The sequence below is a fragment of the Oncorhynchus kisutch genome, linkage group LG13, assembly GCF_002021735.2.
Source record: "Oncorhynchus kisutch isolate 150728-3 linkage group LG13, Okis_V2, whole genome shotgun sequence".
NCBI classification, from domain to species: Eukaryota; Metazoa; Chordata; class Actinopteri; order Salmoniformes; family Salmonidae; genus Oncorhynchus; species Oncorhynchus kisutch.
In genome coordinates, this window is record NC_034186.2 from 24293050 (window position 1) to 24314777 (window position 21728).

The window sequence follows — 21728 nt, forward strand, 5'->3', positions numbered from 1 at the left end:
TGGACATTATGATTGGGTCGCATGCAGCTGCATTCCGAACTGATTATGGTCACGTTCCCCTGCTCAGACGCTGCATGCATCAACCAATGGTTGCTCCCACATCATCGACTGTGCCACTATCTAACAGGTTGCTATAACATATGTGACTTGCTGATACATAAAATACCTAGGGAGGGAGAAAGGGAGAAAATACCTAATACCCATAATTAAAGTCAAACGTCACGTTTCTACTTCTTCTCGTACCTGATTGGATGGATAGTTGTTATCCCCTACAGATAGGGGATCAGTCTTCAGTTAAAAAATGACAAATAATTATAACTACGGCAATTTTTCTCGTTGGATGGTCTCATAACTATTTTACTTCCCATAGTCTGTTCATGGTTCATCTTTATCGTTAATCTAATCTTTCTGATCTTTCTCAGTTTGCTGACCTTTTCTTCAATACTGTAAAGGCAAAATGTAAGTGAGCTGCAGGGCGTTCCCATTCGACTCGAGTGCCACGTCAAAGCGATGTAGGAGGTGTACTCGAGGGGGCGGGGCGCACGGTGGCCAATACAATATTCTGCTGTTCGACGCTGTCCGGTCAAATTGATTCATAGACACAGCGTTGAAGGTAAGCTTATATGAACTCAAATTTCTATTATCTTAGCTACATTTACATCGAATAATATAGTTCGCCCCAAAAATATATAAACCAGTTTTGTAGAATACGAGGTTTCAATTATCATCATTCGCCTCCTAGCTTGCTGTTTAGGACCACAAATGGTATGATGATGATTGTCATCATTTAGTTAGGTTGCTAGCTAATATCCGTTTTTATTAGTTAACATAACCGCGGAATTATTGTTCTATATGATAGTGTTAAATGTGTAGTATTACATTTAGTAAGGTAACAGAAATATCCTGCCTGGAAATAGATTTGGTGCATCAAAGAGGGACTTGTGTATTTATTGCATTTTAGAACACTTCCTATCTCTTGGATTGTCTGACAGGGGAAATGTTCTGTTTAGTGTCAACATAAGTAAACACCACTTGGTGTCCCGAGGATATGGTTCTGGCCTGCTTATTGCAGTAGACTAGGCTTCAAGATAAAGCACATTTACGCCAGTATTGGGGTGGCAAATTGACTGCTCAGTTTCTGGGAAAATGGTCAGATGGCCATGTAATCTAGTTTGTAACAAGTCCCCTACTGGAATGTCCTCATATGTACCTAATGAAGTTACCTAGCTAATGATTTGCTTGAAGAAACATGGCAGGCACACCTGTCTCATTATGGTACCACAGAGATCAATGATATACGTGTTTGAGTTTATTTTATTTTTACAGGGACAGTGCACATTAATCAATATTTCAGTAAAAGTGCCGGTTTTAGCCAGCCGGCTCATTTTCAACCGCAGTCCCTGGGCAGGTTATTAAAAACAATTTACAATATAGAGAATAGCAACATAGGACAAGCAAGACATAGCATACAGACATAGCAACATAGAACAAAAAGCAGCAAGACAAATTGTTGTATGACTAAAATTCAGATAATACATTGTACAATCTGGCCATTGTTGAAACAGAGAGCTACCAACATCTATGTTTCTATTTAGAACAAGTGTATTGAAATGACGCTGTACAAGTGTTTTTATATCTGATGTGACTCTGAATCTCACAATACGTTTCCATTGTTTTGGGTGTGGTAGTTGTCAGAGGAGTTGTGCCCAGTAATGTGGTCAACCGTCATGACTGTGTAGGCTAGTTACATATTCCTGACACTCACAACACTTTCCTATTCTGTTCTGGGTGTGGTAGGTAGATTCCCTAGAGGATATTATTCTAGCCCTAACCCAGCAGTGTGATCATTGTCATGGAGAGCACCAGAAGCAGACTGGCCCATAGGCTAGCTGAAGCCGGCCAGTCTCACCTTGTGCAGTTCTGGGACGAGCTGACCCCCGAGCAGCAAGCTGAGATGACCTCTGACTTAGAAGCTATGGACTTCCAGGAGATCAACAAGTTCTTCCGCAGCGCCATGGAGGTGTCGCACAGTAGCAAGCAGGAGAAGATGGATGCCCGCATGGAGCCAGTGCCCAGGGAGGTGTTGGGCAGCGTGACCAGGGACAGAGACTGCCTCAAGGACTGGGAAGAGAAGGGTGAGTTGGCTGGTACAGGGGTTCCCATTTTTTTGGGGGGGGGAGTTGGGACAAGACCAGGATCAAGTACTGTATGTCAAATACATGAAAACTCCAATCTTGATTTAGCTTGGAGTTGACACTTTTGTGACTCAGTCATAATGATGCATTGCTTCAGCAAAGCCTGAAGCAGTTTCTATTTAGCTTTATAAATAGGAGCTTATTTCATTCAAGGGATTGAGTTCCACCGATTTACAACAACCTCAATTATTTTATATGCTACCAGGAAGTGAAACAGGCAGACGGGGAAATCGTATCAGGTTTTATGGTGTGCAATATGATTTGTGTGTGTGTGTGTGTGTGTGTGTGTGTGTCTTCTCAGTTACACAAGGGCATAAACTGAGGTCAAACCTTATGAAACACTCCCAGTTGGTGGGATGATCATTGCTGCAGGGCTACTGAAACTAACCCATCTAACATGTCTCTGGTAAACCACTTCAAACAGCACAGTGACAGGCAGCAGCATGGAGGATTTACTGGGATCAGATAATGCCAATCCTGAGGTTAAACAAGACCGTGGCAACCATTACGTGACCTGGCAACCCTTTTAGGGTAAACGGGGTAAACCATGATGGCTTGTGATGTTGAAATGGCTAAGTGGGGTCCTAGATTTTATTTCACAAAGCACCGTCAGTGCCATCTAACGACTAGATGCACGATATATCGGCTTCAAGATAAAGCATATTCACGATATATTGGTAAGCATACGGAATCGGCCAATATTAGCAAAACAAGCTGATGTGCAAAATCGATGTCAAAGCTGACGTGCATACCTATATAACGTAGTTAGATGATGTAATGACGCCACAAAATACAGTGCTACACAGAACAAAAGAAGAAAAACACTAGGCGCACTTCGAACAACTAAACAAGTTCAAGTCGAGCAGTCATTTGAAAGAGTAAGAATATTTTCAGCGAGACAACTCAAAGGCGAAATCCATTAACGCCAAGATAATTGTTCTCTGTCGTGGATTATGTTGGCATTCGTCGACTGGTTGAGCACCTCAAGCCCCGGTACACAATACCAAGTAGGTGCTACGTTTTGAATGTTGCCCTACCAGAGTTACACAGTATTGTTGAAACGCACATCCCTGAGCTACTTGCTTTGGGCGTCACTGTTATTAGATTCACGACTGACATATGAACCAGTGACGTCAGCCCTGTGGGTTTATTGAGAACATCAATTCAGTCACACCATTCCCTTGTCCAGTTTCTCATTCTTCATGATCTAGGAAATATGGAGTTTGTTTGATAAATTTAACTGGCGTAGCCTTGTGAAATAGACTACTTCCTTGGAGTAAAACCTCTAAATGTTTATCAGGCCTGACCTGTAGCCAGGGATGTCCAGCCTGAGGGATGAAGGAGAAAAGCGAGAGCTTCTGGTTCTGCTTGAGACGTAAATGGGCTGCTGCTCACTGTGCCCTCACTCACTCGTCAGTTCTTAAGTGTGTGTGTGTGTGTTTGTGTCAGGGCAGCCATCATCTACAGCAGCAAGCTAAGGATACATGCATCCCAGGTGTATGTATATATGAGTCAGGGTAGCCAAAGCCTACAATAGCACCTCCCAGTCAACTCTCACCACTACTTCAAGGTCTCAGAGCAAGTGACGTCACCTATTGAAACACTATTTAGCGCGCACCACCGCTAACTAAGCTAGCGTTTCACATCCGTTACACTTAGGACCCTTGAGTGTGTACGTGGTGTGTGCGTATTTGTGGGCTAATCACTGACTCCCATAGCAACAGTTTATTGTAAGATAAAGTAGAGCTGTATAATAAGGGTGTTGTTGACCTGGTATGTTTAGATAGAGATTGACTGACTGTAATTGAACTATGGGTTATTCTGAGTTTATCTTGCTGTTTCGCCTGCAATGATTATCAAAACTCCTTGCCAAGGTAGATTATACTTTAGCCATAAAAATTCCATAGTGTTCTTGAGTTTTGGCAACCATCACAAGTACGTTTTAGTTATATTGCTTGAATAAGCTACAGGCCTATTGTTTGTACCATATTTCATAGTTCTACAGTTGCCATGGTTCCCTAGCAGGAGCCTAAGCAGAGGGCTCCTGTACATTTTTAAAGGGGGAGGCTTACAAGCTGAAGTACACAATCCCATCCATGAAGCACGGGGGTAGCAGCATCGTGTTGTTGGGGTGCTTTGCTGCAGGAGGGACTGGTGCACTTCACAAAATAGAACATCATGAGGAAGGAAAATTATGTGGATATATTGAAGCAACATCTCAAGACATCAGTCAGGAAGGTAAAGCTTAGTTGCAAATGGGTCTTCCAAATGGACAATGACCCCAAGCATACTTCCAAAATTGTGGCAAAATGGCTTAAGGACAACAAAGTCAAGGTATTGGAGAGGCCATCACAAAGCCCTGACCTCAATCCTATAGAACATGTGTGTGCAGAGCTGAAAAAGCATGTGTGAGCAAGGAGGCCTACAAACCTGACTCAGTTACACCAGCTCTGTCATGAGGAATGGGCTAAAATTCACCCAACTTATTGTGGGAAGCTTGTGGAGGGCTACTCTAAACCCTTCACCCAAGTAAAACAATTTAAAGGCAATGCTACCAAATACTAATTGAGTGTATGTAAACTTCTGACCCACTGGGAATGTGATAAAAAAATAAAAGCTGAAATAAATAATTCTCTCTACTATTATTCTGACATTTCACGTTCTTAAAATAAAGTGGTGATCCTGACTGACCTAAGACAGGGAATTCTTACTCTGATTAAATGTCAGGAATTTTGAAAAACTGAGTTTAAATGTATTTGGCTAATGTGTATGTAAACTTCAGACAGAGATTGAATTTATTATCTTTACATGATGTAAAATAAATGATAGTTTTGTACATTAACTGTTGTTCTATTGTCTCTCCCAGGTCTGCGGTGTATCTCCCAGAGCAGCGTGGCTGTTCTCCTGCTAGCGGGCGGCCAGGGGACCAGGCTGGGGGTTTCCTACCCTAAAGGCATGTACGACGTGGGCCTGCCTTCCCACAAGACCCTGTTCCAGATCCAGGCAGAGAGGATACTGAGGCTGCAACAGCTGGCAGAACAGAGACATGGAGCCAAGTGCTGCATCCCCTGGTGAGAGTGGGACTGGCAGATACGGGCATAATGATACACTATGGGGGATATACTGTATAGAACATACAGCACCACAGCAAACTGACCACAAAGCACTATTTCTCAATCCAGTCCTGAGGAGCCCATTTTTTGTTTTAGCCCCATTTGTGAAATCACAAACAAGCCATACAATGTTATTGTATCAAAAATAAGTTATGTTCCCCCTCTGTTCTCCAGTTTCATCTGTCTGATTTATTTACTAGACCTAGATAAGGAGCCTTCAAAAAGTATTCACACCAATTGTCTTTTTCCATGTTTTGTTGTTACACAGTGGAATTAAATTGATTGAATTGTACATTTTTTGTCACCTGTGTAAAATACTCATTTATCTTGATTAGCTAAGTATTCAACCCCCTGATTCGATACATGTTAGAATTCCCTGCGGCAGTGATTACAGCTCTGAGTCTTTCTGGGTAAGTCTCTAAGAGCTTTCCACACCTGGATTGTGTAACATTTGCTCAATTTTCAAAATTCTTCAAGCTCTGCCAAATTGGTGGTGGATCATTGCAAGACAACCATTCTCAGGTCTTGCCATACATTTTTAAGCAGATTTAAGTCAAAACTGTAAGTTGGCCAACTCCAGTGTAGATTTGGCTTTAGGTTATTGTCCTGCTTAAAGGTGAATTTGGTGGAAAGCAGACTAGACCAGGTTTTTTGCGAGGATTTTGCCTGTGTATAGCTCCTCCCCAAAATGTTTTGCAGTATTTAGTGCCTTGCTGCAAACAGGATGCATGTTTTGGAATCTTTTTTTTATTTTTTACCTTTTTATTTAACTAGGCAAGTCAGTTAAGAACAAATTCTTATTTTCAATGACGCCCTACGAACAGTGGGTTAACTGCCTATTCAGGGGAAGAATGACAGATTTGTACCTTGTCAGCTCGGGGATTTGAACTTGCAACCTTTCGGTTACTAGTCCAACACTCTAACCACTAGGCTACCCTGCAGCAGGTATCATGTGGGTACGTGGCTACCATGCCGCCCCAATTCTGTACAGGATTTCCTCATTTCACTGTCAACTAGGTTAGTATTGCGGAGTAACTACAATGTTGTTGATCCATCCTCAGTTCTCTCTTATCACAGCCATTCAACTCTGTAACTGTTTTAAAAGTCACCATTGGCCTCATTGTAAAATCCCTGAGCAGTTTCCTTCCTCTCCTGCAACTGAGTTAAGAAGGACACCTGTATCTTTGTAGTGACTGGGTGTATTGATACACCATCCCAAGTGTAATTAATAACTTCACCATGCTCAAAGGGATATTGAATGTTGGGTAAAAAAATTAAGATAACCAATCTACCAATAGGTGCCTTTGCGAGGCATTGGAAAAACCTCCTGAACTTATTTAGGCTTGCCATAACAAAGGGGTTGAATACCTATTGACTCAAGACATTTCATCTTTACATTTTTTTTATTAATTTGTAAACATTTCGAAAACCATAATTCTACTTTGACATTATGGGGTATTGTGTGTGTAGGCCAGTGACAAAATCTAAATTGAATCAATTTTAAATCCGGGCTGTAACAACAAAATGTGGAAAAAGATAAGGGGTATGAATAGTTTCTGAGGGCGCTCACCTGAATCTATCAAGGAAGTGGTTTGATCCCGGAAAGGAGCAGGATTATAATTCCCTGTGGAGTAGATGAAGGAAGTCATTAAGACGATTCAGAAGTGGGTTGACGGAAGGAGACGTCTTGCTGGCTTCCAGGGTTGGGCTGGGCTCTGTCTGTAATTAAGGTCAGGGGTCAGGACTAATAGCTCACCATGAGATGCCAGGTGACATTCATTCCATTCATAAGGAAGTACTTCTGGTTTTGTCTAGTCATGGGTGGTCAGTGTCGTTTAAGATGAGGCCTTTTTTTTCTCCTCTCTTTTCTCATCAGCATGGCATTATTTCTATTACAGCATATTGTCATGTCATTCATATTCCATTCACAGAGTTCAATGTAACATTGATAAGATTAGGCTACTACATGATACTCTAATGTTCCCTATACCCATCATGAAGTTTCTACAACCTAGCCTATGAATGAAAGTTACCTATGTATGTGCACACAGTCCGAGAAATGTTTTTGAGGTGAGACAGTGGCACATACAATGCCGGCTTGCACGCTCTTGCCTGCATCTAGCTGATATAGGGTGTAATCATTAGTCCAACAGTTGCAAATGAGAGTTTCTATTGGACAAATTAAGCTATGTTTATCCCCGTTTTGTTCTGTTTGCTTCCGTTTAAGAAACGTTTTTCAACAGAGTTGGCGGAATGAATACATACCTGATCATGCTTAAACACAGTTCACTTTCATAGCAGCCACATTGTATTCCTTCTCGCGCTCTCGTCCTCACCTTTTTTCTTTGTTTGTGTACTTCAATGCACAATACATCAGCTGTATGTGACCAGGTGAAAAACCTTGCCAAGGCAAACCATATCATAACCGTTACATACAGCCAACATCATTGTCACAATATTGGCTAAAGTAATGTTATAGTCAACATAGCTAATAGAACTATCGCGTTAGTAAACCCGCTAAAATCATGCAGTAACGTTAGTGTCAAGGTAAGTTTTTGGTCATTAAGCAGTTTATACTGGTGGGCCCCAGTGGCAATACATTCTTAAAACCAAAATCCTACCTTGAATTGGAGGAGTTCCAGTGTTGTGTTAGATAGTCATAGCCAGCTTGCTAACATGGCATGTATCTTTTTAAGTAGGCTAAGCTAGCTAAATAAGTGAAACTGAAAGTTAAAAAAAATAATCTCTTGCGTCTCCTTCGCGTCTTTCACTCTCTTTGAGTCAACTACTCACCACATTGTATGCATTGTAGTGCTAGCTAGCTGTAGCTTATGCTTTCAGTACTAGATTTATTCTCTGATCCTTTGATTGGGTGGACAACATGTCAGTTCATGCTGCAAGAGCGCTGATGGGTTGGAGGACGTCCTCCGGAAGTTGTCATAATTAGTGTAAGTTTATGGAATGAGGGTGAGAACAATGAGCCTCCTAGGTTTTGTATTGAAATCAATTTACCCAGAGGAGGACGGAAGCTAGCTGTAGATCTTCATGGCAAAATAGTTTTAATAAATGTATTTGGTGACGTGATTTATATTTAGTTTAGTTTATCAAAAAAAGGTAACTAACTTTTTATTTTATTTTATGAAATCCACTGAGGAGGATGAACATCAACTGTTGTTCATTAGTGCTGATAATATTAATAATAAATGCATTGTGGGTTCAATGCTGTATGTAACACAGAATAAAACAATTGATGGTGAGTGACTGCTCATTACTGTAACTTATTAGGCTATAACCATCTTATTTACTTAAATAAAATATTCAATCAAGTTGTCAGGTAAAGATGCCTAAGCAACCGCTCTCTATCCCCCTCGTGTCTCTCTTGCTCTTCCTCTCCATGTCTGTCTACCGGCCCCACAGGCTTGCCCCAAGAACCGAGTAGGGAGCAATGGATTCTGGTCATTGTAGTTAATTAGCACGTTGTTAATTGGTTATTTAAAAACCAAAATAAACAGACATTTCAGTTAATGTTCATAGAAATAAAATGAATTCATGGGTTGCACCTCCATCACGTCGTTGCCATGTTGATGCTTGGGGGCTAAGGACTGTTTGGTCTAAATTACACTATAGGGGCTTGGGAATACGATGACATTAGTGAAGTAGACACATTTAGTAGGAATCAACTTTCCCATCATGTCAAACTTTTAGACAAATGGCAATTATGTCATTAGCTAGCAAAGTTTGTACAAAATAGCTAGCAATGCTAACGTTAGCTAGCTAAAATCTGGAGGCCTCCCCTTAATCTTAGCTAGCTAAAGTTGTACTACTAATTATTATTTTTCTTAAATGTGTAACGGTGTTCTTCATTTGTCGAAAGAGAGTCGGACCGAAATGCAGCGTGGTGGTTATTCATGATCTTTAATGAAAACTAATGACGATACATGAAACTAACTATATAATACAAAACAACAAACGGAACGTAAAACTATATTACAGCCTATTTTATTTTATAAAAAATTATTTATTACCTTCAATACCATTCATTCTTTACAACTCATAATTTTCATACATACTCCAACAATGGTATTTTAATTTAACAAAACAAAAAACCCAAACAAAACCTCAGGGGAGCATCTTCCCTCCCCGTCACCCTACAAACTACCTTTCCCTATCTCCCCGTCGCTAATCTATCCCCTTACAAATCTAAATGACACCCAGCCCTAAACCCCCCTTCCACCTCTCCCGAGCAGCATGCTGCCCCCACTTCCTCTCCTCCCTCTTCATCCTCCCTCTTCATCCTCCCCCTCAAATCTCCTTCCACCCTCCTCACTATCCCTTCCACCCCCCAATCTCTCCCTGTCTTCACCATGTTCTGCCTGGCTTCCCACAGCCCCCGTTTTAAAGAGACTCATGAGAAGCCAGAGCAGAAACCTGTCCCTATCCGTCCCTCTCGCTCTCCCTACACCTCTCTCTAACCTGGCCCACGTCAATACAAAATCCCCCCTTACCAAACCTAACAACACCCGTGCCCTAGCCCATACTACTCCGGCAAAGGCACAGTCCCAAAAGACATGGCGCACAGTCTCCTCCCTGCCACAAGAGGATCTTGGACAGGTGGGGGATTGCACCAAACTATACCGGTACATGATGGAACGTACCGGCAAGCACTTATGGAGGCTCAACCAATTCAGGTCCTTGAGCCTGTTGTCCAGACCCCGCGCCTGCACTCCCTCCCAGACCACTTCCGAGATTCCCACTACAGGCGCCGGACTCCCTGCCTTTAAGACCTCCTCGTACAGGTCTGTGATCTAAACCTACTCGGGCAACTTCAACCTCAGGGTGTGCACGCAGCCACTTGGCCGCATGACCAAAGTGCCACGGCAGCTGTTCCGCCCGAGGACCCGTGTTAGACCACACCATTACGCTTCTCGCCTGATACGAGAAGAACACCCGCAGGAGGTAACCGGACGGGTGTATCACTGGATGAGCAAGCTCCGTTAACAAAAAAGAAACAAAAATTGCGTCCAGCTTGAGGGGGAAATGTGGTACCCCCCCTACCTCCCTCCCTGATGGGACAGAGCATGCGTGCCCTGGCGACCCACTCGCACCTGCCACTCCACATGAACTGAAACACAAGCCTCACTAGAGGCCTCCTCAGACAAGCCGGCAATGGGTAGATGTACGCCAAATACAAAAGAGACAGCAACACATCCACCTTTAGGACCAGGACTTTGCCCATAAAAGACAAATACCTAGCCTTCCACATTGCTAGCTTCCTCTGTACCACTGCGATACGCATGTTCCAGTTTAGCGTCGCTGAGCCGGAGGTCTCAAAATGGACCCCGAGAATCCTCAGGGCCCCCTCAGAGAGAGAACCCCCCGGGCACATCCGTTCTACCGCGCCATCTACCGAAAAACTTGACGGAAGACTTTGCATGGTTCAGAACCGCTCCCGACGCTCGGGTGAAATCCCCAAAGATGGCAAGGGACCTTGTCAGGCACGAGTCCTTGCACAGCAGCAAGGAAGTGTCGTCGGCGTACTGCGTCATCTTAACACGCAGCCCACCACTTCCAGGGATCAACAAGCCTTCCACCCCTGTGTCTGCCCTAATGGCAGCCCCCAGAGGCTCCATGTACAGAACGAAGAGGAGAGTGGGCACCCCTGCCTGACCCCAGACGAGAGGTCAAAAACGTCACCCAAGTGACTATTTACACTAACTCGGCACCCCGCTCCGACATATAATGTACGAATCCATCCTATGAACTTCTCCCCAAATCCTAATCGACCTAACACTCTGAATAAAAAGGATCTATTCACGCGATCAAAGGCTTTCGCCTGATCTAGCGCTGCTACCATTAAAGGCAGTCCTCTATCTTCAACCCAAGCGATGGAGTCCCTGATTAACTGTAGGTTCCATCTAATAGAGCGGCCCTCTACCCCGCACGTCTGATCCTCATGAACGACGTAGGGAAGGGCTGTGCGCAACCGGTCTGCTAAAACCTTTGCAAGTAGCTTGTAATCTACGCACAGCATGGTCAATGGCCGCCAGTTGCCAAGGTCTGTTACTTCCCCCTTCTTATATAAAAGTGACAGCACACCAACAGCCATTGATCCCCCCGGGACCCCCGTCTCAAGGATGGCCTTCAAGACTTCGAGGACCACTGGTCCAAGTATACCCCAAAACTTGAGATAAAACTTCACCGGCAGCCCATCCATCCCAGGCACCTTCCCTTTTCCCATCCTCCTAAGAGCGCTCTCAACCTCTTCTAGTGAAATCTGGGCCTCCATCACTTCTCTAATGTCCTCCGGCAACCGCCTGGACAAGTGTTCTAAAAACACATTTCCCTGCTCTACATCTATTTCCCTTTACTTAAATAAACCTTGGAAATGATCAGTTGTCACCCTGACCATATCCTCTGGTTCTCTAACTATACTACCATTTTCTTCCCTAATACCATGCATTACCTTCCTACTCTGTCTGGCCCTAACCGACTTAAAGAACATAGCGGAACAAGTCTCATTGTGTTCTAGAAAGCCACTATGCGCACGCTCCAGGAAAGCTCGAGCCTTCCGCTCCTGCAACTCCCTGAGCTGCGCCTTTAGGGTAGCGGATCTCTCCCAGTCAAACGACCTGCCGAGGTTGCCTGCCTCATACTCGAGTTCAATTAACCTTTGAATACGATCCACCTCCCTCCTCTCCTCCCTTTTTTTCCTCTTGCAATATCCTATTATAAAAGCCCTAATCCTCACCTTAACTAATTCCCACCACTCTAACACCCCCTCGCACATGGACCGGAGGCCTTCAAGCCTCCAAAAGAAATCATAAAACCCGTCAACAAAAGCCTGCTCCTTCAGCACATCCTGATCTAACTTCCAGTACCCCCTACCAAAGAGGCAGACTGGCGACCCCACCTGCAGGAGCACCCCGTCGTGATCCGAAAAGAAAACAGGCAACAGCCGCCCAGACAACTTACCCAAAGACCTGGGTACAAAAATATAGTCGAGCCTCCGCTCAACCCCCCTGGAGTTGCGCCATGTAGGACCGGCCATTTTCGGAGTAGTGTGCAGACCACCATCAACCAGACCATGGCAAGCCATTAGCCTGGTAATGGCGCCTGCACTGCTATCCCCCCCTATTCCTAAATCTGTATTAAAATCCCCCCCTATCACTAATTTCCTATTTGTGACACACAGGGGCGTCAGACAGTCCACCATCTCCCTCCTGTCTGCCACCACCTGTGGCCCATACACCACCACTAATCTAAATTTACAATCCCTTATCGTGACATCCACCCCTATAACCCTCCCCTGCATTACCACAAAAGAATCCTCCACTTTTACCTCCCTGTGCCCACACAAAATCCCTACCCCCGATGAGTGCACCCCCCCAATACCCCAAACCGACTCCCCCTTGTCCCACTCCCTCTTAAACCTACTAACATCCCCTCCATCCCTCAGGTGAACCTCCTGTAAAAAACAAAAATCAAACCCCACACCCTCCAAATAACTAAAAACCGCCCTCCTCTTAACAAAATCCCTTAAACCCCTTACATTTAAAGTAACAAAAGTAAAATTAGACCCCATGAAAGAATCAAATAAAAACATGTAATACACTCATTCTAAACCCAGACAGAAAAAAAATCAAAAACATGAGACTCACCCGATGCTCCCCTGCTCCATATCTACCGGTGAGAACACCATCCGTACTCCCGACATCCCCCCCTCTTCCTCCATCTCACCAACCCAGGATGCAGGAATAGTGTTTGGCTCCGGGGTGCCCTGCACCCTGGGTCTACCCCCACAATCCTCCCCCTCCCCAGTGCTGCAGCTGGATTGGAAAAAAAATCGGGGAGGCTGAGTCCCCAAACAAACTCCCCACCTCCTCCTGTACCCAGTCCTGAGTCTTGTTAGGTGTGTCCCCACCCAACAGAAGTTGAGGGCCTGGGGAAACCAGCAGCAACCCAGAGGTTTCTCCCACCCCCATCACTCTCTTGGCCATCCCCTCCCTCTCACTGTCGGCCAATCGCACCCTCCTCTTCATTCTCTTCTTTGGTGATGGCGGCAGTGGAGAGATACCACCCTCCCCCCCCCACCAGCTCCTCCACCATACCCCTCATCTCTTCCACCAGGGCACTTTCCCCCCAGTCCACTTGCTCTTCCACCGTCTCCTTCTCCAACACTCCTCCCTCGCTTTCTTCTCTCTCATGCTCCTCCACTCGGTTGCCTTCTTCCGCCGCTTTTCCTGGTTCTCCTACTCCCGTGCCTTCCGTTTCCTTCTCTCTTCCATCCGCCGCTTCTTGCTCCTCCTCCTTCCTTGCGGCCTTCCCCTCTGGACCTGTACTCTGGTCATGAGGCTTGCTTCCTTCCCCTCCTCTTCTTCCCCCATCCCCCGCTCCTGCTCCCCCCCCCAGCCGCAGACGCATATGACCTCTGACGAGCCGGGCACCCCCGCCACAGGTGTGCTGACGAGCCACACCCGTGGCACGCCTTAGGCTTGTCACAATCCTTCGCCTCGTGTTCCTCAGATCCACAAAATCTGCATTTTCTTGTGCTGCACGAGGCGAATATGTGGCCGTAGGCCATACAGCGCCTGCAAAATGGGGGCTGACGTGCATAAAACAACGTCCCCCTGTCAGCCCCTAGGGAGAACATAGCAGGAGGATGGAGGTAGCCACCATGTCCCTTTGGGTCCTCTCTGAGGAGGGCCTGGAAGCCTCTCCTCCCATTCCAAAACCCAAGGGAGTCTTTGAGGTGCCTTGCTGAGGAGACGTTATCCATGTATCTCCCCAGAAAGGCCCTCACCTCTTCATCCTTAACGTATGGGTTGTAAATGTTGACAGTTACAACCCTAAAGTTATTCTTCGCCAGGCTTGTTATTTCATAGTGGCTCATCGGCCTCTCGCCTCCCACTGCTCTTGCCCTTCTCAGGATATCATCGTGTTTCTCCTCTGTATATAGTGCCACGTCGTATGCTCCCTCCAACGAGTTGCCTTGGAAACAAAACACGTCTTTCACCGTCAGCTTTAGAATCCCCATCAATATTATCCTTCCAAAAGTTTCCCGTCCTAAAGGCTCCAACTCCTTTTCCTTCCAAGCAAAACGAATCGTATTGGCCAGCCCAATCCCAGGGACCGACCGTGTTGATGTATTTAGCACCATCTCCGCAAGGAGAATGGCGCTCGTTCTCTTCTCTTCCAAAACAATGAAAAAAGAAAATCCAAAGTGACTGAGCCTATCTGGTGCAAACAAACACAGAGACAGGAACAACCACCCACGAAATACAAAGTGAAACTCAGGCTACCTAAATACGGTTCCACATCAGAGACAACAAGAATCACCTGACTCTGATTGAGAACCGCCTCAGGCAGCCAAGCCTAACTAGACACACCCCTAATCATTAGCAATCCCAAATCTTATAAAACCCCAATACGAAACACAACACATAAACCCATGTCACACCCTGGCCTGACCAAAATATATAACGAAAACACTATGACCAAGGCGTGACAGAACCCCCCCCCCCCCCCCCAAGGTGCGGACTCCCGGACGCACCTCAAAACCATAGGGAGGGTCCGGGTGGGCGTCTGTCCATGGTGGCGGCTCGGGACGTGGACCCCACTTCATTAATGTCCTAGTTCCTCCCCTTCGCGTCCTTTGATAATCCACCCTCGCCGCCGACCATGGCCTAATAGTCCTCACCCAGAACCCCACAGAACTGAGGGGCATCTCGGGACTGAGGGGCATCTCGGGACTGAGGGGCATCTCGGGACTGAGGGGCATCTCGGGACTGAGGGGCATCTCGGGACTGAGGGGCATCTCGGGACTGAGGGGCATCTCGGGACTGAGGGGCATCTCGGGACTGAGGGGCATCTCGGGACTGAGGGGCATCTCGGGACTGAGGGGCATCTCGGGACTGAGGGGCATCTCGGGACTGAGGGGCATCTCGGGACTGAGGGGCATCTCGGGACTGAGGGGCATCTCGGGACTGAGGGGCATCTCGGGACTGAGGGGCATCTCGGGACTGAGGGGCATCTCGGGACTGAGGGGCATCTCGGGACTGAGGGGCATCTCGGGACTGAGGGGCATCTCGGGACTGAGGGGCATCTCGGGACTGAGGGGCATCTCAGGTAGGTAGTAGGCTCCGGTAGATCCTGGCTGGCTGGCGGATCTGGAAGATTCAGGTTGACTGGCGGATCTGGAAGATTCAGGTTGACTGGCGGATCTGGAAGATTCAGGTTGACTGGCGGATCTGGAAGATTCAGGTTGACTGGCAGATCTGGAAGATTCAGGTTGACTGGCAGATCTGGAAGATTCAGGTTGACTGGCAGATCTGGAAGATTCAGGTTGACTGGCAGATCTGGAAGATTCAGGTTGACTGGCAGATCTGGAAGATTCAGGTTGACTGGCAGATCTGGAAGATTCAGGTTGACTGGCAGATCTGGAAGATTCAGGTTGACTGGCAGATCTGGAAGATTCAGGTTGACTGGCAGATCTGGAAGATTCAGGTTGACTGGCAGATCCTGGTTGACTGGCGGATCTAGAAGATCATGGCTGACTGGCGGATCTAGCTGCTCTATGCAGACTGACAGCTCTGACTGCTCCATGCAGGCTGACAGCACCCTGCAGACTGGCAGCTCCTTGCAGACTGACAGCTCTGACAGCTCTTTGCAGACTGACAGCTCTGGCTGCTTCATGCAGACTGACATCTCTGGCTGCTTCATGCAGACTGACAGCTCTGACTGCTCCATGCAGGCTGACAGCTCCTTGCAGACTGGCAGCTCCTTGCAGACTGACAGCTCCTTGCAGACTGACAGCTCTTTGCAGACTGACATCTCTGGCTGCTTCATGCATACTGACAGCTCTTTGCAGACTGACAGCTCTGGCTGCTTCATGCAGACTGACAGCTCTGACTGCTCCATGCAGGCTGACAGCTCCTTGCAGACTGGCAGCTCCTTGCAGACTGACAGCTCCTTGCAGACTGACAGCTCTTTGCAGACTGACATCTCTGGCTGCTTCATGCAGACTGACAGCTCTGACTGCTCCATGCAGGCTGACAGCTCTGACTGCTCCATGCAGGCTGGCAGCACCTTGCAGACTGGCAGCTCCTTGCAGACTGACAGCACAGGCTGCTCCGAACAGGCAGGAGGCTCCGGCAGCGCTGTAGAGGAGGAAGGCTCTGATAGCGCTGAACAGGCGGGAGACTCCGACAGCGCAGGAGAGGAGAAAGGCTCCGACAGCGCTGGAGAGGCGGGAGACTCCGACAGCGCAGGAGAGGCGAGGCGCACTGTAGGCGTGGTGCTGGCACTGGTGATACTAGCTGCTACCGGAGGACTGGTGTGTGGAGGTGGCACTGGATAGACCGGACTGTGCAGGCGTACTGGAGCTCTTGAGCACCGAGCCTGCCCAACCTTACTTGGCTCGATGCCCACTCTAGCCCGGCTAATACGAAGAGCTGGTATGTACCGTACCGGGCTATGCACCCGCACTGGAGACACCGTGCGCTCACTAGCATAACACGGTGCCTGCCCGGTCTCTTTAGCCCCCCGGTAAGCACAGGGAGTTTGCGCAGGTCTCCTACCTGGCATAGCCATACTCCCTGTAAGCCCCCCCCCCCAATACATTTTTGGGGCCTGAGTCTCAGGCATCCATCCACGTCGCCGTGCTGCCTCTTCATACCAGCGCCTCTCCGCTTTTCCGCCTCTAGTTCCTCCTTGGGGCGGCGATATTCACCAGGCTGAGCCCAGGGTCCTCTTCCGTCTAATATCATCTCCCAAGACCAGAAGTCCTTATCGCTGCTCCTCACGATTAACAGGGAGAGTTGGCTCAGGTCTGACTCCTGACTCTGCCACTCTCTCCCTGAGCCCCCCCCCAATACATTTTTGGGGCTGCTTTTCGGGTTTCCTTGCCAACCGTGTTCCCTCGTATCGTCGGCTCTTATCTCCGGCTGCCTCTGCTCTCCTAAGTGCCTCCACCTGTTCCCATGGGAGGCGATCTCTTCCATCCAGTATCTCCTCCCAAGTGTAACAACCTTTGCCATCCAATACGTCTTCCCATGTCCATTCCTCCTTTCGCTTTTCCTGCTGTCGCTGCCTGTTACCACGCTGCTCGGTCCGTGTGTGGTGGGTGATTCTGTAACGGCGTTCTTCGTTTGTCGAAAGAGAGTCGGACCAAAATGCAGCGTGGTGGTTATTCATGATCTTTAATGAAAACTAATGACGATACATGAAACTAACTATATAATACAAAACAACAAACGGAACGTGAAACTATATTACAGCCTATCTGGTGAAACTACACAGAGACAGGAACAATCACCCACGAAATACAAAGTGAAACTCAGGCTACCTAAATACGGTTCCCCATTAGACACAACAAGAATCACCTGACTCTGATTGAGAACCGCCTCAGGCAGCCAAGCCTAACTAGACACACCCCTAATCATTAGCAATCCCAAATCCTATAAAACCCCAATACGAAACACAACACATAAACCCATGTCACACCCTGGCCTGACCAAAATATATAACGAAAACACAAAACACCATGACCAAGGCGTGACAAAATGTCTGTTTTCAAGCCACAGTATTGCACTTTAGACCATTGTGGGTGCCTTGAGTAGAGTGCTCAGTCCTGAAACGAACTGTTTTAAAACAATATTGTGCCGCAACCCATCAATAGAACAGGCTTGAATGCTCTAACATGATGACCAGACACGTTAAGTGCGCGAGCATCGCAAAATAAATGTAGAAATCCATGTTATTCAATTATTGTACCCACACTGCTCACGCGTGCCAACGAGCATCTGCGTTGCCAAGGGCTAAAATAGAAGTCATTCCTATTTCTGGCGCAGATCGCGCTGCAAGTCCTGCCTCTCCCATCTCCTCATTGGTTTGTAGAAGCAGGTACCCACGTGATACCTGCTAAAGGGTAGCCTAGTGGTAAGAGTGTTGGACTAGTAACCGGAAGGTTGCAAGTTCAAATCCCGGAGCTGGAAAGGTACAAATCTGTCATTCTGCCCCTGAACAGGCAGTTAACCCACTTATCCTAGGCTGTCCATTGAAAATGAGAATTTGTTCTTAACTGACATGCCTAGTTAAAGGTTAAAAAAATTGAAAGACGAACTGTTTTGCCGGTAGTCCTGGTAATTCAATGAAAGTTTAGATGCGATCACCATATAAGTTAAACTATGAAAAAGCCTGGAAGGAGGAGCGATGACTAGAAACGATTAGGTTGGCCGTTTTATGTATGGATTCATTGTCTGGAGTAGAGGTTCTTGTGCATTTCAGGAAAAATAACAACTCAATGTTTATATCCCAGGACAAATTAGCTAGCAACAGCAAGCTAGCAAAATAGGACAAATTAACCTTAGCTAGCAAGTGCAATTTGACTGGTAAACTCATGGGTACTCTCGCAATGGCTGCCTTGTATTGTGATACAATCATATCCATGCTTTTTTAGAATCGTCTATCAACTGATGCTGGATTGCCATGGTAATGTAGAATGTTAATTCAAATTATGCTAATTGATGTGGCTCATGTAATGTAGTTTTAGTAATGTCAGTTGCGTTGATTCAACAAATCACAATACAGATTGAAGGGTACACTTCCTGCTTTTGCTTCCTGGCATGGGTCTAGGTCAAAAATATACCGGTTACGATAATATCCTCACAAATCTGGGATCAGCGGCATTGTTAACTACCCGCGCTGTTTTTAACTAGCATAGCTGGTCCCATTTTTGCAAAGCGTTATGCGTTATTAGAATCCCATTGTCTTAACCTTTCACCTCTAACCTAGGTGTGGGTACACTCAAGATGTCTGCCAGTCCAACCATTATTCCATCATTGACTTGAATTGAGATGCCCTTTCTATTCATTCTATTTTTGTGGGTTTTTAACCACATTGCCACCATGTATTTTTAGCTTTTGTCAGATCAGAGCATTCAGATGTTAAAAGTCATGAAAATATTAGCCTAATCTGGCAATGTGGATTATGAATAACTTTCTGACAAAGTTATTTTATGGGACTTATGTCACTGATACAGTGAAAAGTCAAACTTTTGATAAAAAAAAACAATTGAAGCACTGTCTTTAGAGTTGTATTAGTCTTGAATCAAACCCAATGTATCACCCCATTCTCCCTGTGCATAATGACCAGTGAATGAATGAATCATGAACTGAATTGTGCCTCCTGATTTCCCCCCTAGGTACATCATGACGAGCGGCCGGACCATGGAGTCAACTAAAACGTTTTTTTCGCGCCACAGCTACTTTGGGTTGTGCAAAGACAACGTGATATTCTTCCAGCAGGGCATGCTGCCTGCCATGGACTACAATGGCAAGATCATCCTGGAGAGCAAAAACAAGCTGGCCATGGCCCCAGGTACATAACCCAACGTGTGTCAGTGTGTGTATATGTCTGTGTATTTTAGATGATAACAGGAGTCTCGTGTGTGTGTGTGTTTCAGATGGTAACGGGGGTCTTTACAGAGCTCTGGGTACCCAGGGGATCGTGGAGGACATGGATCGGAGGGGGGTCAAGTTCATCCATGTCTACTGTGTGGACAACATCCTGGTTAAAGTAGCAGACCCTGCCTTTGTTGGCTTCTGTGTCCAGAAAGGAGGAGACTGTGGGGCTAAGGTTAGTAGCCCTCCATCTCTTTCTCACTGGAAGTTTTTTTTCTTTCTCTTCTTTCTTTCTCTCTCTAGCTGGCTCTCTCTGCCCTCTTCTGTGTCTCTCTCTCAACTGGGGGCCAAAGGTGACTCACCAAATGTGATCCAATACTCTTAAATGACTTCCTTCCTCTTCTCAGTATATCCTAAATTGGTTTCCTCTCCTGTTCCCTGCTCCCTCTAAGCCAATGTTCACAAAGGCTTTGAACTGAAAGCAATGTGGTTGGTCACTTTTGAATAAGAAGGAAGAAATGAAAATGAATTTAGACCAATCCTTGATCTCCTGGTTGTTCATCTCCTGTTATACAATACCAGACCAGGAAGTAGTCTTTGTTCTATGTGTTCAGTGAAGGTGTGTTTTGACTGTGTTTCGATAAGAGTGTGATTGAGGGGATCCTATTAAACTGGCCCGGGTAGGTGGAGTTTGCAACTAGTAAAAATGCATTTGTTTTGGAAACGGGCTGCCTCCTGGGTGTGAGCCGGGCTCCTCCCTGGCCGATGGTGAAGTAGACTCAAACAAAAGTGACTTAGGTTAAGCATGTGGAGTGATGAGTAGGATTCTGTGCTTTCACATGCAAAAGTGATTGCTTGTGATTAAAATGCTTTGCCTGCCTTCCCAATGAAAACTAGTTAGAAATTCAAATGTATATTTTATGGAAAATAAATGTTGAATGTTTCTGTACGATGCATCATGCTACCTTGTTGACAATATTACAGAGCAGCTCAGATTACTGTACCATTTAAGTGGGATACACCTCCCCCAGTCTTTTGCATGGTCACATGATGGACCATAGCCCAGTGCAACCTGGGCCAGTTTAACCGAATCCCCTTATTGAAACAGTGAAAACTGCCCTGGCACGACTTCGTCTATAAAGACCTGCAATTCTAATTCACCACTAGGTGGGGGTGTAGTCTGCTATCATTCAGGATTTCAGTAGCAGAGAGCTGAGGTCTGAACAGTGGAGTTTTTAGCCAGACAATGTAAGGAACTATATGATGGACTATTCCATTTAAAACACATCCAGGGATGCGCATTCATTGCTACTTCAAGTATTTCTCCCTAGTTTGATGGATGAGATTATATAGGACACAAACCTATACTGAACAAAATATAAGCGCAACAATATATTTTTTTTACTGAGTTATAGTTCATATAAGGTTATCAGTCAATTTAAATTTATTAATTAGGCCCAAGTCTAGGGATTTCGAGTAACTGGGCAGGTGTGCAGCCATGTGTGGCCCTGAAGGGCATAGGCCCACCCACTTGACAGCCAGGCCCAGCCAATCAGAATAGTTATTTCCCCACAAATTAGCTTTATTACAGACAAAAATAGTCCTCTGCACCCCCCCTCAGATGATCCTGCAGGATGTGGAGGTCCGGGGCTGGCCTGGTTACGTGTTCTGCAGTTGTGAGGCCTGTTGGACGTACTGACAAATTCTCTAAAACGACATTTGGAGGCAGCTTATGGTAGAGAAACTGACATTAAATTCTCTGGTAACAGCTCTGGTGAACATTCCTGCAGTCAGCATGCCAATTACACACTCTCTCAACTTTAGTAGAATGTGGCATTGTGTTGGGTGACAAAACGACACGTTATAAAATTGCCTTTACTGTCCCACGCACAAGGTGCACCTATGTAATGGTTGTGCTTTTTAATATGCCATACCTTTCAGGTGGATGGATTATCTTGGCAAAGCAGAAATGCTCACTAACAGGGATGTAAAACAATTTGTGTACAATTTCAGATGAGCTT

General features: G+C 46.1%; 1 protein-coding gene across 4 annotated transcripts in view; it reads left to right on the forward strand.

Annotated features, from left to right (window-relative positions):
• LOC109902730 (UDP-N-acetylhexosamine pyrophosphorylase) overlaps positions 1 to 21728 on the forward strand; it is a 42839-nt gene that overhangs the window by 2323 nt on the left and 18788 nt on the right. For 2 of the 4 annotated variants that reach the window (XM_020499336.2, XM_020499334.2), the window contains exons 2-6: positions 423 to 613; positions 1798 to 2135; positions 5062 to 5266; positions 19509 to 19684; positions 19770 to 19942. In XM_020499336.2, coding sequence (XP_020354925.1) covers positions 1853 to 2135; positions 5062 to 5266; positions 19509 to 19684; positions 19770 to 19942 — 837 coding nt within the window. In that variant the 5' untranslated portion in view covers positions 423 to 613; positions 1798 to 1852. The remainder of the gene's footprint in view (positions 1 to 422; positions 614 to 1797; positions 2136 to 5061; positions 5267 to 19508; positions 19685 to 19769; positions 19943 to 21728) is intronic. The other 2 variants (XM_031785788.1, XM_020499335.2) reach the window with 1 other exon arrangement.